At 44.6% G+C, this 28000-nt stretch overlaps 2 protein-coding genes and 1 long non-coding RNA gene across 3 annotated transcripts; 2 read left to right on the forward strand and 1 right to left on the reverse strand.

The window, feature by feature from the left end:
- LOC101739422 (stearoyl-CoA desaturase 5-like) lies at window positions 1-12429 on the forward strand. Its single transcript, NM_001309595.1, is given in 8 exon segments — window positions 1-203; window positions 205-210; window positions 213-234; window positions 312-442; window positions 511-716; window positions 10997-11182; window positions 11789-11984; window positions 12139-12429. Coding segments are annotated over 8 exon segments (1152 nt in total). The 5' UTR covers window positions 1-23; the 3' UTR covers window positions 12364-12429.
- On the reverse strand, window positions 12424-27228 carry LOC110385937 (uncharacterized). Its single transcript, XR_002431190.3, has 4 exons — window positions 27095-27228; window positions 26709-26903; window positions 13332-13481; window positions 12424-13246 (listed from the first exon to the last, which is right to left on the reverse strand). It is a non-coding gene; the product is annotated as an uncharacterized LOC110385937 (long non-coding RNA).
- Window positions 17886-27071, forward strand: LOC101739553 (acyl-CoA desaturase-like). Its single transcript, NM_001309545.1, has 6 exons — window positions 17886-18114; window positions 18192-18322; window positions 18391-18596; window positions 23005-23190; window positions 26387-26582; window positions 26739-27071. Exons 1-6 carry the CDS (start codon window positions 17904-17906, stop codon window positions 26961-26963), a joined length of 1155 nt encoding a protein of 384 aa, NP_001296474.1. The 5' UTR covers window positions 17886-17903; the 3' UTR covers window positions 26964-27071.
- Window positions 27229-28000: the final 772 nt, after the last annotated feature.

A 28000-nucleotide genomic window follows, 5' to 3' on the forward strand; every position in this document is an offset into this window, starting at 1 on the left:
AACCATTGTCCATTGACACAAAAATGACTGCGGTTAGTGAAAATGGAAATTTAAATAACACTACAAAACTGAATAGTTTGTTGATCAACTCTAAATATATAGGAACTGACTACTCATACAAACATGAAATTGTATGGAAAAACGCTATTGGCTACCTTATTTTACATTTACTTTGCTTGTGGGGAGTCGGACTGATGTTAACTGGTAATATTGGATTAAAATCGTGTCTTTGGAGTAAGTGCTACCAAACATTTTACATACATAAGAAATATTTTTGGTTTTTTCCTTATTTTAATTTGGGTTCGTTTCAGCTATCCTACATATGTATGCAGGGAGCACAGGCGTTACAGTCGGTGCTCATCGACTCTTCACTCATAAATCATTCAAAGCAACACCGCTTCTCAAAGTTTTTCTCCTTTGCCTACAAACCATAGCAGGACAGGTAAAATTGACTTTTTAATTTCTAACGAAGACATTTTTAAAGGGCTTAAATAATTTAATTTGTTTTAGAATTCGACGTTCATTTGGGTTCGCGATCATCGTCTCCACCACCGCTACTCCGATACCGATGCCGACCCACATAATTCTAAGAGAGGCTTCTTCTTTTGCCACATTGGATGGCTAATGATGAAAAAACATCCATATGTTATTGAATTGGGAAGAAGAATCGATATGAGTGACCTTCAAGCGGATAAAATGATAATGTTCCAGAAAAAGTAAGTCGGGTTGTTATATTTTAATAATAACAAGTAATCCAACTTAATGGTTATTGGTAGAGTATCCGTAACTTTTTCTGAAGTACCATCAACTTTACAAAATTTCCGCTCAAAATAAACCTGCCAGGAACGCATAGAATATAAATATACAAATATCCATAGGTCAAAACGAACTTTTTATGTAATTTGTACATTATTACAGTATCATCTATTGATCGTGTAATAATGTAATAATGGAAACGCATTCTGATTTGTAGAATATCAGCTAAATAGGATTTATACTTTATTTACGCATCATTTTAATATATTATATCACTTTAATAATTATTACTACAAAAACACATACTATGTCAGCGTTCTAACTCGTCCAATCAACTATCGTTAAGTCCTATAAGAATCGGGTTAATGATAAATTTGAAAAGATTATATTAGATATTATATTAGACTAGCTGACCCGGCAGACTTCGTAGTGCTTAAACCTAAACCTTCGTATAAAATAAACTTAAAAAAAAACAAAAGGAATCCGTCCGACGGGGGACTCATCAAAGGAAAAACAAAATTGTTATTTTTATTGAATTCCGAGCATTTTCGTATACTTCATAGCTACCTTTTAAACTTTCCCTGGACTTCCACGAATAATTCAAGACCAAAATTAGCCAAATCGGTCCAGCCGTTTTCGAGTTTTAGCGAGACTAACGAACAGCAATTCATTTTTATATATATAGATGAGTAATTTTATTGTCAAAATGGATTCGAGAGTTTGTAGAATTATTATAGAACTGAAGTTATCCAGCAATATTACAGTTGACCATATACAGGATGTACTAAAATAGTGCCCGTTAACAGAAAGGGTTGCTTTACATAACACGATAATACTTAAAAAGAACTTTGAAAATCACATTACTGACACAATATATACAGTCAAAATCTGTTATAACGACATCGAAGGGACTGCTCATATTCAGTCGTAAAAACCGATAGTCGTAACAACCGGTGATGTTTAATGTGTATCGTGCAAGTACAAACAAATCGATAGGGAATTATTGGAAAAATAAATTTACATAATACGCGATTTTTCTTCAATATTAATGTGTTTTCTTTTTCTTTGCGACATTTTGAAAGTATCACGAATAACTCCACAAAGTTTTGGTGCGTCTTGTGTATAGATAAGTAACAAACTAACTGAATAGATATTGTTCGCGCGACAGCGCGACGTTTGTAAATGTTCGGCTCAACTCGGGTGCCGTCGCCCGTACGCACCCCGCACCTCTCATAACAGTGCGGTACATGACGGCACGCGGAGATACGCTCGTTATCTACGCATATACGCATGTTATAGGTGAACAGCACCTCACGTTTGAAGAATTTTCCACACTTTTAACTCGAGTCGAGGCAGTACTTAATTCCAGACCTCTCTGTCCACTTTCGTCAGATCCCTCCGATTTTGAGCCACTAACAGCTGGCCACTTTCTTATTGGCCGTCCACTCACCGCTCTCCCTGAGCCATCTTTTGATGATAGGCCATTATCAGCTCTTAAGCGTTTTCAGCTCATCCAAGCTCTCTCTCAGCGTTTTTGGACTCTGTGGACCAAATCCTATCTCCATACCCTCCAAACCCGCTCCAAATGGCTTTCCACATCCTCACCTCCTCAAGTTGGAGAGCTCGTCCTCATCAAAGAGGACAATCAGCCCCCGCTGCAATGGAAACTTGGAAGGATTATCCGCACGTTACCCGGCAAGGATGGAGTGATCAGAGTCGTGGATTTGGACACGAAGCATGGAAGTCTGCGGAGACCTGTGTTCAAGTTAGCCAGGTTGCCGCTGGATTCAGCACATGAAGAAGTTCAGCCCCGGCCGCCCCAGGATGTTCGCGCGACAGCGCGACGTTTGTAAATGTTCGGCTCAACTCGGGTGCCGTCGCCCGTACGCACCCCGCACCTCTCATAACAGTGCGGTACATGACGGCACGCGGAGATACGCTCGTTCGATATTGAGTAAATTGTGCGCGCGCGCCTTTCGTATATACTAAGTAAAAGGTTGAGTGTGAACCGGTGAAAAGGTGTATGTGCCACCCATCGCAGAGGAACACCACTACGACCGTGATAGTGCCAGCATCAGCCTCCAAGTAAGTCCCGTTTTCCTACCTACCCTTTCGTGTCCGCTCATTCTCCGCAGAGTTCATGTGCTCCCTTTCAGCTCATCAGCTCACGTTTAAGGTGACGCTCACCTGCGTCACCATTTTTTGGTCCTTCGAGCTTTGAACCCTAAATCCTTTGGATACAATCCATTGCCCTCCATAGACCCACCCAAATTTTGATATACAAACGGCTCAAAAAAAAAAAAATTGGCCCTTTTGTAGGTTTCAATCGGTTATAATCTGCCTATTATTTAACTCATAGTAAATAATATCTTCATTTCGTTGTTTATAATAATTACTAACACGGCAAAAGTATATAAATTGTCTGCCCATTATACAATCACTTCATTCCATTTTACCCACAACAATAAAAAGTTGTTATTAAAAGTTAAAACGAAGAACGTAAACAAGTAGGAACTTATCGTCTCGGCTCATAGAATGAATGTTATACCTATTTAAATATATTTCTAATCATATAGACCTCATTAGTACATTAGTTTAATTTTTAAAAGTGTGGAACATTGATGATTTTTTTTTCATTTGTTGTCAAAGCGTATCGTGATTTGTGTCATTTCATTATACTTCAACTTTTATTGTAATTACATACTTGTAGGTACTTACAATTCTTACGATATTTAGGTGCTTGCGCGCCACAGTACAGTTCACAACAGTAAGTCAACTGTAACTTTGATTTTTGCCATAGTTCGGTGTAGAACAGTAGGTCAAAAGGTTTTTGAAAGAAAAAAAAAATGTTTTCATTTACATTATCATTACACAGGGTAGGTTCAGTATACAGGGTGCCCCATTTTGTTTTCTTTATTATAATTTTTTTTTATTTTTAGAACACACTTTTTTTTCTTGTTTTTTTTTTCTCTTCATCTTTGTTTAGTTAAGTCCATATATTGTTATCAATGCCGTCGAAATCTCAGGCAGCTATTTTTCGAGAAGCAACAAAATTCATAACATTATTAAAGGAAATTGCCTTGTCCATACTGGCTGGGGACAGAATAAAATATGACATGGCCGATTTGTCTGCTCGCTTGCCTAGATTGGATACCAATAAATCTAAACTAGAAGATGTATATTATGAGATCCTCGATGACGAGGATCTCTCAGAGGAGCAGGAAAAAATGTACACAAAAAATTATGAGACCTCGATTGCTGACTACCATGATATCTTAGTAGCGTGGGAAAAAATAAACTCGAAGCCTGCTTCCTCACCCAGCTCTCAACCCTCAACTTCTAGTACACTGACGACTGTTCTGCCTAAAATTGCCCTCCCCAAGTTCAGCTCAAAGGTCGAAGATTGGCCTTCATTTATCACAATTTTTAAAAGTCTCACGGATGATATGCTCACTCTCTCAGATTCTGTCAAACTCCATTATTTGTTTTCATGCCTATCGGGCGAAGCGCTTGGTATGGTGTCTCATCTCAAAATTACTAATGAGAATTTCTCCGTTGCCTTGGACATTTTAACCAGGCGCTACGAGAATCGCCGCGTGCTGATTGATAGGTTTGTGGACATCATAATGAGCCTCCCAAATATACATTCACGCTCTAATATCCGCACACTCTTTTTGACACCTTTGATTTCCGCGCAATCAGCCCTTAGTACTCTAGATCTGCCCATGAAAGACTGCGATTATATCTTTGTCTCGATAGTGGTGCGAAAACTCAAAGGTGAGCTCCGCACTCTCTTCGAGCGTAGACATGGGTCGCGTCAGTCTTTACCCACTTTAAAAAATTTAATCTCCTTTTTAGAAGAACACGCGCGCTGTAATGAGACTGAATGGTCTAATACAACATACTCCCAATACAATCAACCTTCTCAAAAATCTGGTTTTTCTCGTAGGCAGTCTCCCACTTCTCAGCCCCTTCAAGTTTCACGACAAACACAATATCAACAGCGTCGGCCCTTTACCCCAAATAATTCCCGCCCAGAGTATCTACCCCGAACTACTGCCCCACCATGGCAAATTAACTCAGCTCATCCTACCCAGCTCTCCCAAAATAATAATTTATATTGTCCATATTGCAATACAAAAGGGCACAAACTAATTACGTGTACTCGCTACAATGATCAGCCAATACAGGGTAGATGGGACTTTATTAGAGCCCGCGAGCGTTGTCAATGCTGTCTAGGACCGCACTATGAAAACGAGTGCAAAACCACGGGTGTGTGTAAGGAATGTGGAAGTGCTAATCATCACACCTCACTTCACCGCCATGGCGCATCCTCTCCAACACAGTCATCTGCACAATACATCTCCTTCCCCTGAATTTACGGGAGCAGCCTAGGCAGCGCCCTATTCATTGTCCTCAGGCACGCTCGTCACATGCGACCACGCATATGCCGAGCTCATCGCACACACCACAAGTGGCTTCACCACATTTGCCCTGGTTGTATAAAGAGGCAAATAGGCCAGTCTCACCCCAAGAGTATCAAACTCATGGTTCTTCGCTACATCAATCGCGATCACCACGCCGGAACCAATGACTATCTACCATCACCGAACACGACCGGGAAGAGAAATACGCTCAGCTCATGCACACCCATACAACACACACTCGTCCCACGGTATCAACACAAACCATAACTTCAGCACAACATGAAAACCACAACCCTAATACACCCATATTATTGCCTACTGTCACCTTAGAAATAGCAGATGTTCATGGTCAATTTCAAAGAGCACGAGCCCTATTGGATTGTGGCAGTATGGTAACATTAATTACTCAGCGCATGGCTCGAACTTTACAACTACCACTAAAGAATACTTCATTACAAATTTCGGGAGTGGGAAATCAGCACACACAGTACTCCAAGGCATCAATAAAAATTGTATGTCGACCCACTCATAGCGAAACACCTACGATAACGGCTACAGCTCATATTTTAAAACATGTTACCGGTTATCTGCCTCTAGGGAAGGTACAGAATATATCACATATGGTAGACCAGTCAACGATCCCCTTAGCTGATCAAGGATACCATACACCAGCTCCAATTGATCTGTTGTTAGGCTCGGATATCCTCGGACAGGTTTTAGATGGGACTAAAGTCTCATTGGGGCCCGGCAGGCCAATAGCCTTCGGCACGATATTTGATTTTACATTGTTAGGACCCATACACGATTTGTATACTGCTCTTGTAAGCAAAACTGAATCGGCTCACATTGTCAGCGCACAACCAGAACTCGAGGTATCTACACATGACATTCGCAAGAGCCTTGAGAAGTTCTGGGAATCTGAAGAGCCCCAACTTCATGTTGAAACTACCCCTTTGCAAGATCAGTGTGAAGAAATATTCCACACTACCACTACTCGTAAACCCTCAGGTCAATATACGGTAACTTTGCCCTTTTTACATAATATGCCTGAGCTAGGAAGTACCCATGCCATAGCATTGCGTAGGTTTCTTAATCTTGAAAAGAAGTTACAAGCTGACCCATATCTCCGTGTGAAATACATTGATTTCATGGCAGATTATCAGAAGCTGGGTCACATGTCCCCATGCCACCCGAGTACTTTTGCTCATAAGCCTCACTTCTATATCCCTCATCATGGCATCTTCAAGTCGGGATCAGACAAGCTACGCACTGTTTTTGATGGTAGCTGTAAAAGCTCAAATGGTGTCAGCCTAAATGATTGTTTACACACTGGTCCAGCTCTTCAACAGGACATTGTCGATATTATCTTGTCGTTTAGAACTCATCCCGTAGTTTTCAGCACTGACATTTGTATGATGTTCAGAAACATACTCATACATCCCGATCAGAGGCGTTACCAGCTCATTCTCTGGCGCTCTTCGCCAGATCAGCCCCTCCTTACATATGCCTTAAACACTGTTACATACGGGTTACGATCAAGCCCATATCATGCTATACGCACTTTAATCCAATTAGCGGATGATGAAGGTCATCGCTATCCTGCAGCTGCTCAAGTGCTGCGCAAGTCCATATTCGTCGATGATATTCTCACTGGTCACGATTCTGTAGTAAAGGCTCAAGCTCTCCAAAACGACTTGATTAACTTACTAGCCTTAGGTGGTTTTCAGCTCAGTAAATGGACCTCAAACTGCCCTCAGCTTCTTGAAAGATTTCCCGATGATCAGTGTGACATGCCCAAGGACTTTGCCATTAGCCCAGACTCCAACTCCATAAAAGTATTAGGTATACAGTGGATTCCTCAATCGGATGAGTTAACTTATCGTATTTCTCTCCCCTCAATAAAACAAATTACCAAACGCTCAATCCTCAGCACAGTCGCCTCTCTTTATGACCCTAACGGTTGGGTTACTCCTGTTATCTTCCGCGCAAAGCTTCTCCTACAGAAGCTGTGGCTTCTAAAGTTAGAATGGGACGAACACACCCCTGTTGAAGTGCAGACAGAATGGAACCGCATATCACAGGATCTGCCCCAATTGTCAACCCTTCGTTTGCCTCGCCTTATTTGTACAAACAAACTTAAGTCTACTTACTCGCTTCACGGGTTCGCAGACGCCTCAGAGGCAGGTTTTGCTGCCGTTATTTATCTCCATGAACTCGATGAGCACAGATGTGTCAACGTATACCTCGTAATTGCTAAATCACGAGTCGCACCCGTTAAAAATCGTCTTACCATCCCCAAGATGGAGTTATCTGCTGCAAGTCTCTTAACACAGCTTATGATACGTGTCTCGACTCAATTGTTGTCCCATATTACCATAAAGCAACACATATGCTGGTCAGACAGTACCATTGTCCTAGCATGGCTAAACACACCTCCTCATAGACTTCAGGTCTTTGAAGCTAACAGGGTTGCCAAGATAACATCCAATCCAATCACCTCCACATGGAAACATGTTCCTACAAACCTGAACCCTGCAGACTGTGCGAGCAGGGGAATATCTGCCCAGTCACTATCAGCTCATGGTCTTTGGTGGTCTCCTAGCTGGCTGAAGGAGCCTCCTGACACCTGGCCCAAAATGCCTCCTGCTCTAGGCCACCATGCATTACCAGGTCTGAAGCCCAAGAAAGTACCAGCTCATATAGCAGTTCCTGACCTCGACCTTGACTTGCTTACTCGATTCAGTTCTCTCGACAAGCTCGTTGGAGTGACAGCTTGCATAAAACGCTTTATTTTCAATTGTAGACACAACTCAACTGATAGGTGCTCTGGTCCCTTGACAGTTGGAGAACGTAGAGATGCTCTGTTATTCTGGGTTCGCTCTGTTCAACACAATGAGTTTGCGGAAGATATTTACCGTCTTCAGGCAGGCAAGATTTGTACCGTTCGACTTCAGCGTCTTTCACCCTTGATGAAAGATGATCTCTTGAGAGTTGGTGGTCGCCTCACTCATGCGCCAATAAGATACGATGCTCAGCATCCTCTCGTTCTGCCCAGCTCTAGCCCACTAGTTGATCTCATCGTAGACCACTATCACAGAATAAACTGTCATCCCGGGGCTGACACATTACACGCTATCCTCCGTCAGCAGTTCTGGATACTCTCAGCACGTCGTGTCATCAGGCATCGCGTGTACAAATGCATTAGATGTTTCCGATATCGCGCTCAGGCCAGAGCTCCGTTGATGGCTGATTTGCCCGCAGACAGGGTCACACCCCAGCCAGTATTTAGTCAGGTCTCTACAGATTTTGCTGGCCCGTTTCTCATTAAATCTAGTACTTTACGTAACGCCAAACTCATGAAGGCATACTTTTGTATCTTTGTTTGCTTATCTACCAAGGCGGTTCACTTGGAACTCGTTTCGTCACTCAGCACTGAAGCGTTTCTTGCTGCAATGCAACGGTTTGTATCGCGTCGCGGTACTCCTGCTCTTGTCCGTTCTGACTGTGGCACAAATTATGTAGGAGCTAAGAATCATCTCATTGAGGTACAAGATTTTCTCGCGCAAAATAATGACACAATCACGCATAGGCTCGCTAATCAGCACATAACTTGGCTGCTCCAACCGCCCACGGGACCCTGGTTCGGGGGCCTTCACGAAATTGCGGTCAAGAGCACTAAGAAGTTACTTTATCATGTTATAGGTGAACAGCACCTCACGTTTGAAGAATTTTCCACACTTTTAACTCGAGTCGAGGCAGTACTTAATTCCAGACCTCTCTGTCCACTTTCGTCAGATCCCTCCGATTTTGAGCCACTAACAGCTGGCCACTTTCTTATTGGCCGTCCACTCGCCGCTCTCCCTGAGCCATCTTTTGATGATAGGCCATTATCAGCTCTTAAGCGTTTTCAGCTCATCCAAGCTCTCTCTCAGCGTTTTTGGACTCTGTGGACCAAATCCTATCTCCATACCCTCCAAACCCGCTCCAAATGGCTTTCCACATCCTCACCTCCTCAAGTTGGAGAGCTCGTCCTCATCAAAGAGGACAATCAGCCCCCGCTGCAATGGAAACTTGGAAGGATTATCCGCACGTTACCCGGCAAGGATGGAGTGATCAGAGTCGTGGATTTGGACACGAAGCATGGAAGTCTGCGGAGACCTGTGTTCAAGTTAGCCAGGTTGCCGCTGGATTCAGCACATGAAGAAGTTCAGCCCCGGCCGCCCCAGGATGTTCGCGCGACAGCGCGACGTTTGTAAATGTTCGGCTCAACTCGGGTGCCGTCGCCCGTACGCACCCCGCACCTCTCATAACAGTGCGGTACATGACGGCACGCGGAGATACGCTCGTTCGATATTGAGTAAATTGTGCGCGCGCGCCTTTCGTATATACTAAGTAAAAGGTTGAGTGTGAACCGGTGAAAAGGTGTATGTGCCACCCATCGCAGAGGAACACCACTACGACCGTGATAGTGCCAGCATCAGCCTCCAAGTAAGTCCCGTTTTCCTACCTACCCTTTCGTGTCCGCTCATTCTCCGCAGAGTTCATGTGCTCCCTTTCAGCTCATCAGCTCACGTTTAAGGTGACGCTCACCTGCGTCACCAGATATGAAGAAGCGGACTTTGACTCTATTGCATGCACGTGTTTTGTTTCTAAGAATTAGAAAAGACCCTACACTAAACTAAATCCTATTGTTTTCTTTCCTGATTTTAATAGCCATTGAAGACAGATGTGGATACCTATTCAAATTGTTTACAATACAGCTTAGCCGGTCGTTCTAACAGATCTAATTCTCCGAAATATTAGTTAAATGTGGTCGTTTTATGAGGTATGTCGTTATAAGCAATGTCGTATAAAGCAATGTTTTTAATAAGGCAGTCATATGGCATTCAGCCGGGACCTTTGTTCTAGGTTATTATAACCGGCATGTTGTTCTAAACGATGTCGCAGTAAACGGTTTTGACTGTATATCATATAGGTATATAACTATATATATTTCGGAGACGGTCATAGTTTGGTAGCTAAACGAAACGCATCACGATTCCCGATAGGTGGCAGCACGATCGCGATCTTGTCGGAACTCGGCTAAGTTCGTGCTACAACAGAGCCAAGCCGATGGAGGCGCATAGACGTCATTATACACTTACCAACCAGCCTTCTTGAAGAGCGGTGCCTCCGTCCTATGAACTGTCATTCGTTTTCGTTTGCTAGCGTCAAGAGAAGATTTCTAAATTGTTCTAAGACAACAAACGTGATTGGTGTACTTAATATTTCTCTTAGCTCGATCACCCTATTCGCCCCTATGATGTCTGACGACGGTGTTAATATAGTGGTTTCTCCGACATGTTTAAATGTGTGCCTTTATTTTATTTTATTGCTTAGATGGGTGGGTGGACGAGCTCACAGCCCACCTGGTGTTAAGTGGTTACTGGAGACCATAGACATCTACGACGTAAATGCGCCACCCACCTTGAGATATAAGTTCACAGTATAGTTACAACGGCTGCCCCACCCTTCAAACCGAAACGCATTACTGCTTCACGGCAGAAAATAGGCGGGGTGGTAGTACCTACCCGTGCGGACTCACAAGAGGTCCTACCACCAGTCAATGTAACGTGACCAAAATCAAGTGATGCTCAGTCTCTTCTGTTGCGAGGTTCTATTTCCCTTTCAAGAACGGTCTGCTCACACCATGAATGGTTATGAAAAAGAATATTGAACAAAAACCACTAAAGACCTATTGATAGTGGTTGTCAATGTTAATTCAAAGGATGAAATTTTAAGATAACACTACATGGCTTTTTTATTTATTTCAGGTACTATTACTATTTATACTTCATGGTAGCATTTCTGATACCGGTATTCGTACCTATCTACTTCTTCAACGAGCACTGGTTGTCATCATTCCTCGTATGTTACTGTGCTCGATATATATTACAATTGAATTTAACTTGGCTGGTCAATAGTGCGGCTCATATGTACGGCACTAGGCCATACGATAGGTAATATTTACACAATTTGTTTCTATATTGTTTATTAATATGTATGTTGTATGTACGATTGATTGGATTGGAAACTTTAAATTCAATTTTCGACCATTATCTAATTATTTCTGAATCATTTTGTAATTTTGAATTAATATGTTCTTCTGATAACAATACAATAATATGGTACCATTTAATTGGTATTGCTAACCCACACGGGTGAGTTGTGTTGGCCTCAAACTCATCCCACTATCTAATTCAATTAAAATCGAGCTGGTCTCTTAATGAACTTGAAACATACGCAAAATAATTTTGAACTGGCTACGAATTCTCTTAAAATGAAATAATATTTAATCTAACTGGATTTATATTAAGTGTGTTTTTTTATTACATACCCTAACCTACGCCAGGGGTTTTATGAAATGTGTTTTAGTTAGAATAGTTTTAAAGATTAACATAATAATTGCTCCATCATTCAAGATCCCATTACAGCAACAGTCGATGAAAGAGAGAGAGTGCCTATGAGCACAACAGTCCTGCAGACACTGTCTTTAGTGAAGTTATCACATACGATAGAGCGCACTGCAATTGCTTAATATTTATTTGAATGACTTAATATTTTAGGAAACTCCAGCCGGTTGAATCCTGGTTTGTGTCGTGTATTAGCTTAGGCGAGGGCTGGCACAATTACCACCACGCCTTCCCGTGGGACTACAAGGCAGCCGAGGAATCTATGCATTTCAACTGCAACGCTACTATAATAAGATTCTTCGAACGAATTGGCTTGGCTTACGACTTGAAGACAGCTTCTCCCGATATGGTAATGAATTAGAAATTTAAATTAATGAAATGTTAAAGATCTAGGAATAAAGTATGGATCTTAAATAATTAATTATCCACATATGTACACGCTATTAATATTATTAATAAAACTACGTACGTATCCAGTCTAAGCGTAATGCAAAATATTCCAGATAAGAAACAGAATTCTGCGCTCCGGTGATGGAACCCACTATGTGCTGGGCAACGACAAAGCCAAGTCAGCGGTCAGCGCTATCGGTCCTCTTCATCCTCTGAACCCAACATACAACAGCACATTAAAATCCCCTGACGCAATCCTCAAACCTGAAGGCCTCCCGTTGTTCCACGAAAACGACGTTCTCATTAGTGATGTTATAAGAGGAAATATTGCTGAATAATTTACATATTCTGTTTTTTATTTTATTTATGTATTTAGATTAATAAATAATAAAATAAAATATTTATTTTTTATTTATTAGTGATGTTATAAGAGGAAATATTGCTGGATAATATACATATTAATTCTGTTTTTTATTTTATTTTTGTATTTAGATTAGTATAACGCCTCGAATAATATGATATAAGATGTGAAGTTATTTAAATGCTTGGCGCAATTGGTGAAAGAAGTTACATATTTGAATTTACAAACTTAATGACTTAATTATTACTTGATATAGTTTATATAAAATAAATTACACATTTGTACTTTCCGTTCATTTTAAAGAAAACAAAGTCTTATGCTAATTAAAAATCGAAAATTCCCCAGATACATTTTTGCTCACCGAGACCGCAACTAAGTCAATTAATAAAATTATTTACACAAAATGAAAATACCCGAATGTTTTTTGTTGTTCTGTTAACTTTTTACTATGCCTACATTGATTGAACCAATATTCAGATAAGTAGGTATATAGACTATATAACATTGCAACATAAAATTGAAACTGAAAAATGCAAAGCTATCTCTATAGTCTCCGCGGTACGGCAGTCAGACCGCCTGGGCGGTCCCCCTGTTATCCCGGGACACCTCACCGGGTCGGAACGTGATACACTGCAAATCAAGTTGCTCTTCCACAGAACGTCTGACGACGACTGCCACTGCTTGGAAATTGCCTTCTCACAAGGTCCGGAGGGTTGAATGCCCTCCTCAGTTTCCCAACTTCGCGGCGGCAGGGTGCCGAGAAGGAACACGAGCACTCTTTCTCCCGTTCCATTGCCTCCTTCCCAGAAGGTCTGCCACAACGTTTGATCACTATTCACGAGTCTCGTCGGAGTTTCGGTCTGAAAATTATAGTGACAAAAAGACGGAAATGATTTATTTATTTATCCACGGTTCAGAGGCACTGATCATAAAACTGTAACTAACTAATACTTAAGCAGGTCAATACATTCCGTTGTCGGGGGAGCACTATAGCATCAAAGTGCGACCTTGATGCTGAAACTAACTGTAAGTTGGATTGAAGCCGCAGTTGCGGTGTGCGGCAGACTGGACCACCAGGTTTTCACCTCACATCACCTGAAAACGATTAACAAAATTGACATTTACACTGGGATATTGCTGCTGAACTGTAGAGTATTTTTATTTTTTTATTGCTTAATTGGGTGGACGAGCTCCCAGCCCACCTGGTATTACGTAGTTACTAAAGCCCATAGACATTAACAACGTAAATGCGCTACTCACCTTGAAATGTAAGTTCTAAGGTCTCAGTATAGTTACAACGGCTGCCCCACCCTTCAAGCCGAAATGCATTACTGCTTCACGGCAGAAACAGGCAGGGTGGTGGTGCGGACTCACAAGAGGTCCTACCAATGGACAGCATACCGCTGCCACATACGGTCGCTTAACCGTTTCGACCTGAAATATCTGCGTAGAATATAAGTAAGACAGTAGTAACAAATAGTCAAACCAAAACAAATATTCAATTGAAACGAAAATAAAATCAAACCTTATAACACTCAAAAGATTTAAACTTAATTAATAATTTATTCAGCGTCTTCTCGGGTACTGAACTTGCCCTACTGTTCTTGGTGCTCCCTGACATACATCCATACTGAGATGTGTTTAAAAAATATTTCAAAAACAATTTCATTTCTAATGTACTACTGGTGATAGAGCATCATGTGAGCCTATACCACTCCGCCTATTTCTGCTGTTACGCAGGAATGCTATTCAGTGTGAAGAGTGAGGCAACCCTTTGCTATTTATAAAATTGAGACTTACAATAAATGGATGATCGAGTCCACGGTGCATCGTGTGTTTGATCGCTGTCATACCTCGCGTGATTGTGCTCTTTAAGCCCATCGTGTGCTTAGTACGTATTTCCTAATAAAGGTTAGTAACTGTTTTGTAACTTAAGGTGCTTTTAGACTTCTAAAGCACCGTCCTCGTCGAACTCGTCAATTACGACGAAGAGTTCGACGAGCGAACTAACCAAAAGACACAGCCCACTGAGTTTCTCGCCGGATCTTCTCAGTGTGTCGCGATTCCGATCCGGTAGTAGATTCTACGGAGCACTGCTCTTGCTAGGGCTTGTGTTAGCAAATCCTCTCATGTTGAGCCCGCACGCTCACCTACTCGTTCGAGCGTAGCTGAAATAGCCCCCTAGGCTACCAGGGAATAGTTAGGGGAATAAAAAAAACGCAATAAAATATATTTTACACTATTTTCAATTTAAATTTATTAAAATTTATTTTCTATTTTTTGAAGTTGAATCTTACATAAAGCGTGTTTGTTAGTTTTTTTGAAAATATTATTTATTTTTTTAAATATATTTTATTTCGAATTGAAATATTCGACGTGCTCGCGATTTCGATCACGTCGATACTAGGACAACACTAAATTAAATCGAGTCACGCAGCCCCCGCGCCGCCCACCCTCCCTCTCTTGAGACACGAGGGGTACGATTCCACGAGTATCGACATGTCTCCTAACGCAAGGAATGAAATTATACTGCTGTAGGTGCGTTAATCCATCAAATTTTTTTTTTATTTCCTTGAATTCAACTTAAACAGGAAGCAAAAACGTATATTTGTCTTAATCATACTTAAAGAACTGTACACGTTAGAGCCTCCCGCAAGGAGTGAAACAGCATAATTATAGTCAACGCACAATAAAAAAGTTTTTTTTTTTTTTTTTTTTTTTTTCGGGTAGAGGGCCGAACCTCCTACGAGGTCCCCGCGCAAAAGGGGCGCGCGGGGTATGTGAGACTCAACGATCTGCATGGTGTTGTGAGCAGACCGCGGGCCCAAGGATTTTAGAGCCCACCCACTAAACGACTCCTCTGCACTCTTACACCCGACGTCCGATCCCCTCCGAGGTCAGAACCCGGATGAGGTAGGGGGGCTACCGCGGTCAACACTACAACCAGACGGCGCGGCTCACCCCAAGGACGCCCAGCCGACGGAGCCTTCGAGGCGAATCGAAGGCTCTAAAACGTCGGCCGTCTCGGTACGGCAGCCCGTCGGGCCGCCCAGACGGTGCCGCTGGTGTCCCGGAATACCCCGCTGGACCAGAACCAGCCTGCCGGGTCGGGACGCGATACACCGTCGACCGGTCGCTCTAATCACTCCACGGCAGCGCGCTAGAGTGCTGGTAGCGCGCCGCGCGGCCTCACCCCCTCAGGTCGCCCCTTGACCTTCACCGGGGGGAGGCCGCTACCTACAGGGGCCGGGACGTACGGGCGTATTCCCGCCTCCGGCCCCCGGCTCGACGGCGACGGATCGGTGCGGAAAGGGAAGAGCTCTCCCTCTCTCGCTCCGCCGCCTCCTTCTGCGAGATGGTGGACTCGCAGAAGTCGAGCATCGCCTTCCAGGACGCGTCGCTGCCGAGCATCGTAGCCACGACGCGCGGCAGCGAGAGGTCCTCTCCTATGACCGCGACGAGGGCGGCGCGTTGCTCGTCGAATCCAGAGCAACGCGCCAATGTATGTTCCGCTGTGTCATCCTCGTCGCGATCAGCGCAGTGGTGGCACTGCGCCGTCGGTTCCCTTCCGGCTATTTTGAAAAGGTACCGGCCAAAACAACCATGGCCGGTCAACATTTGCGTCAGCCGGAAGGTGAGGCATCCGCGGTCGCGGCCCACCCAGTCCGCGAGAACCGGGCGGACCGCCTCGACGGTACGGAGGCCGGCCGACGGGTCCGCCAAGCGGCGAGACCACGCCTCCAGCACGGCAATAAAAAAGTCCTGCATGAGACCTTTTTTTTGGTCAGGAGGAAATCCCCGGACTTCCGCCTTCCACTGGAGATGGAGGGTGGAGCATGTCAGAGTAGAACTGACTAAAACCTCCTGTCGCTCAACAACCAACGTCCAAACCTCGTATGAGACAGAACTCATGAAAAAGCAAAGGGGGGCAAGCGAAGCGCTTAGTGCAGAGCACATCTCTCCCATCACCCTCCCCCTCGGGACGCCGGACAGGCGGTCGTCGGCGCCACGACCACCAGCCCTGTCGGTCGGCAGGCTATCCGAAGCCCGCCTAGAGGGCGCCGGTTAGAGTGAATTGGGCAGAAGCCGGCTTAACGCACCGGCCACCCCTAACAAACGAGGGACCAGGTTCTGAAAGTGAGCACGGAAGGTCCAACGACTGTCCAGAATGAGACCGAGGTACTTTAACTGCACCCGACCCCGATACGGACGCTTCCAACCACGATATGGACATCGACAGATTGCACTGTCGGGGGCCTGTGGAACCACATGGCCTCGGATTTACTGAGCGCCACGTCGAGGCCCAATCTCCTGATTTTGTCGACGACATGCGCCACCCTAGCGGTAGCAAGACGGGGAGACTCAGCAAAACTCCCCCCCCGGGCCACGACCAACGTGTCGTCTGCGTAGCAGATTAAGCGCGGGCCCGGGAGGAGGGCACCTCTCAGCACCTAGTCATACCCGATATTCCACAAAAGGGGGCCGAGCACCGACCCCTGTGAAACACCGCACACGACCGGGAACCGGTGCAGGATCCAGGTGTCCAGTACACGTGACCGATCTGTCCTCCAAGTAAGAACCCACCAGCCGGTAAAAGTAGGGGGGCACTCCATGTCGTTCCAGCGCCCCCCTATCACGGACCAAGGCAGGGTGTTAAGCGCATTGGCAATATAGAGCGACACCGCCAAAGCCACCCCACCCCTGGAGACGGTCCGAGAGGGTCCGCACGCGAAGGATTACGTCTACCGTTGAGCGGCCCTCTCGGAAGCCATACTGCTCTGCCGACAGATTGGGTCCCACCCTGACCGGATGCTGGATGATGCGGGCCGCCAGAACGCGTTCCAGCTGCTTGCCCACCTCATCCTCATTTGTAATGATGTACTGAAACTAATGTATAAGTATATACTACTAGTAAATCTGGTTCCACTACGTTGTGACATTGATTAATTGTGTAATAAACATCGAAATCTTGAAACCTACCCTGGAGGGCCAACCATTACTGTACCAAGTTTCATTAAATTAGATGCACGGTACAGGAACCCATTGGGGACAAACATTCATCGATATTGTAATTTATCATACACACTAACTAATTGTAGCATAAATGAAGAAACATTAAGGCTTTGAACACAGCGCCATGGCGCTGGCTTTCTTATCTAAGATACTTACCCAACTCAGACACTAAAGCACCATGTTGACAAGATAACTTACGCCGTCAACTGTTAGAAAGTCATAGAGCTCACATATTATAATAACTACATATAAAATTAATATAGTTGCAACAAATAATAATATGAATATTAATGGAGAACCTAACTACCTCTGTTCCATCTCTCAAGCTGGAACAAAAAACATTTTAAAAAATTCGTTAATAATCGTATTTGGAGTTCATCCCGGTCAAACATCGTGACACGGCAATGTTTTTTTAAATAAAAAACTATTATAAATGAGCATTCGATCCTCAACTTTAGTATTCGAATAAGAATTGATGCAAAACAGTGGTGCATTAACACGAAAATGACTGCGGTTAGCGAAAATGAAAATTTAAATAACACTACAAAACTGAATAGTTTGTTGATTAACTCTAAATATATAGGAACTGACTACTCATACAAACACGAAATTGTATGGAAAAACGCTATCGGATTCCTTATTTTACATTTACTTGGCTTGTGGGGAGTCGGACTGATGGTAACTGGTAATATTGGACTAAAATCGTGTCTTTGGAGTAAGTGCTAGCAAACATTTTACATACATAAGACATATTTTTGGTTTTTTCCTTATTTTAATTTGGGTTCGTTTCAGCTATCCTATATATGTATGCGGGGAGCACAGGCGTTACAGTCGGTGCTCATCGACTCTTCACTCATAAATCATTCAAAGCAACACCGCTTCTCAAAGTTTTTCTCCTTTGCCTACAAACCATAGCAGGACAGGTAAAAATGACTTTTTAATTTCTATGGAAGACATTTTTGAAGGACTTAAATAATTTAATTTGTTTTAGAATTCGACGTTCATTTGGGCTCGCGATCATCGTCTCCACCACCGCTACTCCGATACCGATGCCGATCCTCATAATTCTAAGAGAGGCTTCTTCTTTTGCCACATCGGATGGCTAATGATGAAAAAACATCCATATGTGATTGAATTAGGAAGAACAATTGATATGAGTGACCTTCAAGCGGATAAAATGATAATGTTCCAAAAGAAGTAAGTAGGCATGTTATACTCGAGCGGGGGCCAGGGAGGCGGATTTCGCCCAAGCCCTGGCCCTCTAAGTGTTTCGGGTCCCCCTCACATGTCGGTCTGGGGACCGGCGAGGGGGACCTAAAAAGACGTCGTGCAAGCTGCTCTGCACGCGTTTTACGCAAGAGTATCCGGGTGATGGAAGGCCGGCTATCCTCGACCCACGCTGGTTCTGACCCAGCGGGGTATTCCGTAGGATAGCTCACTCTAACCGGCGCCATCTAGGCGGGCTCCGGACAGCCTGCCGACCGAGAGGGCTGGTGGTCGTGGCGCCGACGACCGCCAGTCCGGCGTCCCGAGGGGGAGGGTGATGGGAGAGATGTGCTCCGCACTAAACACTTCACTTTCCCCCCTTTGCCTTTTCATGAGTTCTGTCTCATGTGAGGTTTGGACGTTAGTTGTTGAGCGACAGGAGGTTTTAGTCGGTTCGACTCCGACATGCTCCGCCCGCCGTCCCCAGTGGAGGGCGGAAGTCCGGCGATTTCCTCCTGACCAAAAAAAAAAAAAAAAGGCATGTTATACACTCTACAAAACTTGCATACGCCCCGTCATGACCTATGCAAGGGTAGTTAATGTTCGCTCACGCGGCCCGCACTAACTTAAAATCATTCCAAGTTATTCAATCCCGTTCTTGCAGCATAGCCGTCGGAGCTCCGTGGTTCGTCAGGAACGTCGACCTCCATGACGACCTGGACTTAGAGTCCATCAGTAAGTATCTTCAGTCGGCGTCGATGCGCCACTTCGATAAAACGGCACGACACGAGAACCCTCTTATCGTGGCCGCCGGTAACTACATTCCCGATCCTGCGGACAGATTGGAAAGCAGTCGACGTCGCCCCAAACACGTCATTTCGGATCCTCCCGATCCACTAACGGTGCTTTTAGGTACCTCAAGCACCGGTCATCGTTCTCGTCGAACCCGTCGCTTGCGACGAAGGGCTCGACGAGTAAATTAACCCTCAGACACAGCCCACTGAGTTTCTCGCTGGATCTTCTCAGTGGGTCGCGTTTCCGATCCGGTGGTAGATTCTGCGAAGCACGGCTCTTGCTAGGGTTCGTGTTAGCAACGTCATCAGGTTTGAGCCCCGTGAGCTCACCTACTAGTTAAGGCTACGCTGATATAGCCTGTCAAGGCTATCAGCTTAGGTAGGAAAAAAAAGGCATGTCATTTCTTATATTAAAAACCACTAAACCTAGCCACAGTCTTCTTGAACCATCCCGAATTTTTTTCATCAAATACACCTATTAATTCCACCAATCGAACGCTGTCTGTCTGTTAATGGTACCATATCGGTAATTTTCCCTGAAGTTTCAACAACTGTAGAGTTTCTATTCAAGAAAAACGAAGCATTATCGCATTTCTCTGAAGTACCATCAGCTGTAGAAAATTTCAGCTAAAATAAACATGCCAATTTTTATAATGAAATACGTACTTAACAAATGTTCACGATTGACTTCCATGGTGAAGGAATAACAATAAAGATCAAACCCGTAAAATTATAATTTGCGTAATTGCTGGTAGTAGGACCTTTTCTTTTAACACTGGGGAATCCGTTTATGGATGCCCGGTAAACCCCATCGAGCTCTACCACTCCGACTCCACGAAACCTACGGTACCGTACAATGTGCGGCGAAGTCTATATATACTTAGTCTGGCCATAAATACTGTTACAATCCCTACTAATATATAAATGTGAATATAAATTTGTTTGTTAGGCTTTCACGCGAAAACTACTCAACCGATCATCATGAAACTTTGTACACATATTCTTAGAGGTATTAGAAGTAACATAAGATACTTTTTATACTTTATAATTTGGAGTCCCTAAAACAATCCGTACGATTGGCAGTGAAAAATTTTCCCATGGAAAGAGTGCGTGCTTCTATTGATAACTGGCCTCAACGTTTAAACGACTGTATTGCAGCCAATGGAGACCACTTCGAATAAGCTTTTTATACTTTAAATTGTTGTATATTTATGTATTAAACGAACACACAGTAAAAGTAATAAATGTTTTTTGCAATAGAATATTTTTTCCTTTGTCTCAGTATTTATGGCAAGACTAGGTATATATATAAACTATACTGAGACCTAAGAACTCATATTTCATGGTGGGTGGCGGCAATTACGTTATAGATGTCTATGGGCTCCAGTAACCACTTAACACCAGGTGGGCTGTGAGCTCGTCCACCCATCTATGCAATAAAAATAAATAAAATACACAAATCTCCATAGGTCAATTTTATTTAAATTTAAAAATAAAATGAACTTTATTACAAGATCATGCGACTGATGTAGAAGGCATCTAATTTTTAGAATATCAATTAAATATGATTTAGAATTTATTTACGCATCGTTTTATCACATGTCACTTTAATAACTATAAGTATAAAACACATAATAAGTCAGCGTTCTAACTCGTCCACTCAACTACCGTAAAGATTTTTTTTTTATTTTTTTTTTATTGCCCTTGTATGCAGACGAGCATACGGCCCACCTGATGGTGAGTGGTTACCGTTGCCCATGGACTTCAGCAATGCCAGGGGCAGAGCCAAGCCGCTGCCTACCGCTTAATACTCTCCACAAGCCTCGTTTGAAGAAGGACATGTCATAGCGCTCGGGAAACACCGTGGAGGGGAGCTCATTCCATTGCCGAATGGTACGTGGCAAAAAAGATCTCTGGAAACGCACTGTGGATGACCGCAGTGGCTCCAGGTAGTACGGATGAACTCTACTCCGATGGCGGTCGGTGCGATGGTAAAAACGAGATGTATTTATTATAAGAATCATATTAATTTAGGATTGGTAAAAATGAAACGTATGAAAAGAGATGTAGAAGGGATCGTTAAGATGTGAGTGAGAGAAAACTGTAAGAAAGGCAATAGGGAATGACAGACAGAATGAGAGAGAAAATGAAGATTGCGAAGATGGTTTTTTTTTATTGCAAGGGCAGGCAGACGAGCTTACAGCCCACCTGATGGTGAGTGCTTACCGTAGCCCATGGACTTCAGCAATGCCGGATCCAGAGTCAAGCCGCTGCCTACCAAAAATACATATTCTGGATGTGTTAAAATTACCCGTTAACAATGAGAGTTGCTTTACGTAAAACGATAACACTTAAAAAGAACTTCGAAAATTACATTACTGACGCAATGTACATTTTTGTTTTTTTTTTTTTTGATCAGGAGGAAATCGCCGGCCTTCCGCCCTCCCCTGGGGATGAAGGGCGGGGCATGTCGGAGTCGAACTGACTAAAACCTCCTGTCGCTCAACAACCCGCCTCCGAACCTCGCATGAGACAGAACCCATGAAAAGGCAAAGGGGGGAAAGTGAAGCGTTTAGTGCGGAGCACATCTCTCCCATCACCCTCCCCCTCGGGACGCCGGACTGGCGGTCGTCGGCGCCACGACCACCAGCCCTCTCGGTCGGCAGGCTATCCGGAGCCCGCCTAGATGGCGCCGGTTAGAATGGGTTATCCTACGGAATACCCCGCTGGGTCAGAACCAGCGTGGGTCGAGGATAGCCGGCCTTCCATCACCCGGATGCTCTTGCGTAAAACGCGTGCAGAGCAGCTTGCACGTCATCTTCTTAGGCCCCCTTCGCCGGTCCCCAGACCGACATGTGAAGGGGACCCGAAACCCTTAGAGGGCCAGGGCTTGGGCTAGATCCGCCTCCCTGGCCCCCGCCCGGCGGCGGCGGGCTTGCGCGTCTCTCACGCGCCCCGCCGCCTCCTTCTGCGAGATGGTGCACTCGCAGAAGTCGAGCATCGTCTTCCACGACTCGTCGTCGCCGAGCATCGATGCCACAACACTCGGCAACGACAAGTCGTTTCCTATTTTTGCGACGAGGACACGGCGCCACCCCTCCCATGCGGGGCAGGCGACGAGCGTATGCTCTGCCGTGTCCAAGTCGCAACCGCAATGGTGGCACTCTGCCGTCAGCTCGGCTGTGATCCGGTGCAGGAACTCACCGAAGCAACCATGCCCAGTGAGCACCTGCGTGAGCCGGAAAGTGAGGCGTCCTCTGTCACGATTCACCCAATCCACAAGGACCGGGCGAATCGCCTCGACGGTCCTACGACCAGCCGAAGGATCAGCCAGCCGTCTGGACCATGACTCCAGCACGCAATGTACATAGTGTATATATACATATTATTATATGTGTGGTTTCCAACGCAACCTGACTAAAAATCAAGTGATGCGCTCTCTTCAGTCAAAAGGCTCCATTTCGCCTTCGAGGACGGTTTGTCCACACCATGAATGTTCATGAAAAATAGTAGTGAAAAGAAATCACTATTTATAGTGTTTTCAACGTTAATTCAGATGATGGAATTTTAAGAGACACTACAGCGATTTTTTTTTTTAATTTCAGGTACTATTACTATTTATACTTTGTGGTGGCATTTCTGATACCAGTATTCGTATCTATCTACTTCTTCAATGAGCACTGGTTGTCATCATTCCTCGTATGCTATTGTGCTCGATACATTTTACAATTGAATGGAACTTGGCTGGTTAATAGTGCGGCGCACCTGTACGGCACTAGGCCATACGACAGGTAATATTTAGACAATTTGTGTTTCTATATAGTTTATTATTATGTATGTTGTATGTACGATTGGATTGGAAACTTTACCCCTTGGCCACAGCCGAGAGCGGTGCGAATTGCGGTGCGTCGTGAGGCGCGGCAAGCGGGAGCGGCGAAAACAAATGGTAGACAACCTATGAAGTATGCCACAGCTACTGGCGGTGCGTTTTGCGGTGCGTTGCGAGGCGCGGTGAGAGGCGCGTGACATCTGGCGGCGACGAGCTGCGCCATGTGCGAGTGAAACAAATGTACTAGACAATATGGAGGCGGCCACAGTTCAGAGCGGCGCGCGCGGCGGTGTCGGTGGACGCATTGAGGCATCGCGCGACCGAAACAAATCATTTTGTTTTTACCGCGCGTTGAGCTAATAAAATATAATGGATGTGGAACAATTCATTAGTGAAATACTGAGTAGACCAGAAATATGGATGTTAAAACATCCACATCATAAATATAGGCATGTTATAAAAAAAAATGTGGGACGAAATAAAACAACAATTTTCTGGTACTAATGGTTTCCTAGATACCCTTGGATAGGATTATTGAAATAAAATTTGAAATTTGAATTGATTTCGTATTCTAGATGCTTGAACCGTTGCTCGATTATTCCGTCTTGATCTGCGTACGCTATTGTGAATATTGGAGTCTCCAAACTGGGAAACAAACTGCTGCATCTCTGTCTCCATCACTTTCTTTTAAGGCACAAAACCTTTATAATCAATATCGCGTGCTTTTTGTTTGCCTTTACACTTTTCGTAAAAATACGAAATTTATTAGTTAGAATACCAAACGCGTACTGAATTGTGACACTTGCCCGGGATAATATTCTGTCGAAAATTATTTGTTCCGCATTTAAACTACCCGGTGGATATATTATATGGGCGCATCAAATAATTTTTAAGAGGATAGGCTTTATCAACAATTAACACGTATGGTAAATTGAGATTTGAAGGTTGAATCTATTAATAATCTATTTATCGGGATAGTTCTTATATTCCTAATATTCCTAATAGAATACCTAATAAATAGGGTGAAATTCGCCAAGTCCTCTCTTTTTCTAACTGGGTGCCTATTCTTAATTGAATAATATCTTCAGCTAAGAACGCACTTATTTCAAGGTAATATCGTGCCACTTTTGAAAGGGAAATTTGATAGGGCTTTCTAAATACGTGCACCTCTGACGCCGCCGCCGTCGCAACTAGTCTAGCTGTGGCATACCCCCGCAAGTCACACCGCCCGCCGCGCCTCGCAACGCACCGCAAAACGCACCGCCAGTAGCTGTGGCCAGGCCCTTAAATTCAATTTTAGACCATTATCTAATTATTGTTGCATCATAAGTAATTTTGAATTTATACGTACTTCTGACAACAATGCAATAACATGGTACCATTAAGCTGGTATTTTTTTTTTTATTGCTTAGATGGGTGGACGAGCTCACAGCCCACCTGATGTTAAGTGGTTACTGGAGCCCATAGACATCCACAACGTAAATGCGCCACCCACCTTGAGATACAAGTTCTAAGGTCTCAAGTATAGTAACGACGGCTGCCCCACCCTTCAAACCGAAACGCATTACTGCTTCACGGCAGAAATAGGCAGGGTGGTGGTACCCACCCGCGCGGACTCACAAGAGGTCCTACCACCAGTAATTACGCAAATTATAATTTTGCGGGTTTCATTTTTATTACACGATGTTATTCCTTCACCGTGGAAGTCAATCGTGAACATTTGTTGAGTACGTATTTCATTTGAAAAATTGGTACCCGCCTGCGGGATTCGAACACCGGTGCATCGCTCAACATGAATGCACCGGACGTCTTATTCGTTATGGTATAGTTAACACACGGGTTCCCGCGGGTGGAGAGGGGCTTTGAGCCCCTTCCCATGGGGGCGCCACCACGCGGTAACGGGAGTGGTGATGCCCCTGCTGAAGTGGTCCCTCCGAGCATTTCAGAGGAGGAGATTCGTGCGGCCGTGTCGAGGATGCGAAGGAAGGATGCGGCTCCCGGCCCTGACGGTGTTCACGGCCGGGTCTGGGATAAGGCCTTCGGTGCCATAGGAGTCCGGCTCGTGCGGCTCTTTGAAGCCTGCATCAAGTCGGGACGGTTTCCGAAGCAGTGGAAGACGGGCATGCTTGTTCTGCTGAAGAAGGAGGGACGCCCTGCGGACTCACCTGCTGGGTACCGTCCCATCGTGTTGCTGGACGAGGCGGGAAAACTGCTCGAGCGGGTGATGGCCACCCGCATCGTCCAGCACCTGACGGGGGTGAATCCCGATCTGTCAGTGGAGCAGTTCGGATTCAGGGAGGGCCGCTCGACCATTGACGCGGTGATGCGCGTGCGCGCCCTCTCTGATGAGGCTGTCGGCCAGGGCGGGGTTGCACTGGCGGCGTCCCTGAACATCGCCTACCCGTTCAACACCCTGCCCTGGTCTATGATCGCGGGGGCGCTGGAATATCACGGCGTGACTGCGTATCTCCGTCGGCTGATCGGGTCCTACTTCAAGGACAGGTCGGTCCTATGCACCGGCCGGGCACGGTGGGGCGGTGTTCCGCTTTCCCGTTGAGTGCGGTGTCCCACAAGGATCGGTCCTGGGCCCTCTCTTGTGGAACATCGGCTACGACTGGGTCCTGCGGGGCGCCCTTAGAGACGGTGCGGTATCCGCGAACCGCCCTGACTGCAATCGCGCGTTGCGGACGTAGCAGCGCCGCGACGTTGTCGCGGATCAGGGCGTGGCACCACACGGGAACTCCGTACAGTGCCATCGACCGTACCACCCCCGTGTAAAGGCACCGCACTACCATGTCGGGACCACCGACGTTCGGCAGCAGCGGACTCAGCGAGCCTGCGGCTGCCATCAGTCGGGCATCCAATCATTCGAAGTGAGCACGGAAGCTCCAACGACCGTCCGGTACGAGACCGGGGTACCGCAACCCGGTCGCATCGATCTCGACACGAACGCCTCCGATCATGAGGTGATGCCCAAAAAAAACCAACCTCAGAGGCTTTATTAATTGCGTATGAGTCATAATTCTAAAAATTCACATAATAATTGCTCCATCATTCAAAATCGAATGAGAGTAGCAGTCCATGAGAGAGAGAGAGAGAGAGAGAGAGAGAGAGAGAGTAACCTAAGTACTGATAATCTGGATGATTTACTATTTTAGGAAACTCCAGCCGGTTGAATCCTGGTTTGTGTCGTGTATTAGCTTAGGCGAGGGCTGGCACAATTACCACCACGCCTTCCCGTGGGACTACAAGGCAGCCGAGGAATCTATGCATTTCAACTGCAATGCTACTATAATAAGATTCTTCGAACGAATTGGCATGGCTTACGACTTGAAGACAGCTTCTCCCGATATGGTAATGAATTAGAAATTTAAATTAATGAAAATTAAATGTTAAAGATCTAGAAATAATCTTTGGATATCAAATAATGATCCACATATGTACACGCTATTAATATTATTAATAAAACTGCGTACGTACCCAGTCTAAGCGTAGTGTAAAATATTTCAGATAAGAAACAGAATTCTGCGCTCCGGTGATGGAACCCACCATGTGCTGGGCAACGATGAAGCCAAGTCAGCGGTCAGTGCTATTGGGCCTCTTCATCCTCTGAACCCAACATACAACAGCACTTTGAAATCCCCTGACGCAATCCTCAAGCCTGAAGGCCTCCCGCTGTTCCACGAAAACGACGTTCTCATTAATGATATAATTAGAGGAAATATTGCTGGATAATTTGTTTATTAATTTAATTATTTCTTTTGTATTTCGATTTATGTAGCGGCTCGAATAAAATATAAGATGTGAAATTATTTTAAAGATTTGGCGCAATATGTGGTAGAAGTTACATATTTAAATTTACAAACTTTTAACTTAATGATTACTACTTGTAGCGGACGGTTTCTTATTTAGATATGTGTACTTTGGGTTTGTGAGGAGGAAGATTTTACAATAAAAAGAATTATGATGCAAATTTCGTAGCTGACAGTTTATTAATGACAACCTCACAAAAGAAAATTAAAAATTATAAAAATATAAATGACAATTGCTTGCAACTAAACTTTTTACTGCGGTTCCGAACATGCCCCCGGATGTTGAAAGGTTTCCTTTAAACCCAAAACTAATCCGCAATCAGGGGACAAATCTTACTAAACGACCCCTTGATGACTCCGCTTGAGGTACGAATGTCTGCGACTCAGTTGACTCCGTCGGACCCTGGATAGACAGCTACTATGCGGCCCAGTCTCCATTTAAGTGGCGGGAGATTGTCTTCCTTCACCACAACCAGGCTGTGAAGCTTCAGCGATGACTGATTGGTGCGCCATTTTGTCTTTGCTGCAGCTCAACAATATATTCTTTTGACCATCTGGCCCAAAATTGTTGTCGCATAAGCTCTAACCGCTGGAACTTGGTGAGATGGCTTAGCCGGCAGTCTGTAAAAATGTGGAGATCGACGTTAGTATAAGCCTTGCAAACAATAAGGCGAGGAATGCACAAATTATTTAAAAGCGGAAGGCTTTCAATTATATTAGCCCAAATTTTGGCTACTTCAAATGGGAGCTCTTCATCCCATGATAACTTATGAACCCATAGCCGCTGCAATAGTATTTTAATAGGAACGATACAGGGAGAAACTAACCCCATGGGATCAAAAATGCTTGCAGTAACAGAAAGCATAGAGCGTTTCGTAAAAGGCGAGGCTTCACACGAATCGACAGAGAAAGAAAGCTCATCTGTGGCTGTCTGCGAATTGAGGCCTAATGTCTTACACG

Source organism: Bombyx mori, chromosome 6, assembly GCF_030269925.1.
Source record: "Bombyx mori chromosome 6, ASM3026992v2".
Classification (NCBI taxonomy): Eukaryota; Metazoa; Arthropoda; class Insecta; order Lepidoptera; family Bombycidae; genus Bombyx; species Bombyx mori.

Bases quoted from the DNA above. Each gene is read 5' to 3' on its own strand.
- LOC101739553 (NM_001309545.1), top strand. From the start codon at position 17,904: ATGACTGCGGTTAGCGAAAATGAAAATTTAAATAACACTACAAAACTG. The intron at 18,115-18,191 runs GTAAGTGCTAGC...GGTTCGTTTCAG, and splicing joins ACTAAAATCGTGTCTTTGGA to CTATCCTATATATGTATGCG. The intron at 18,323-18,390 runs GTAAAAATGACT...AATTTGTTTTAG, and splicing joins TACAAACCATAGCAGGACAG to AATTCGACGTTCATTTGGGC.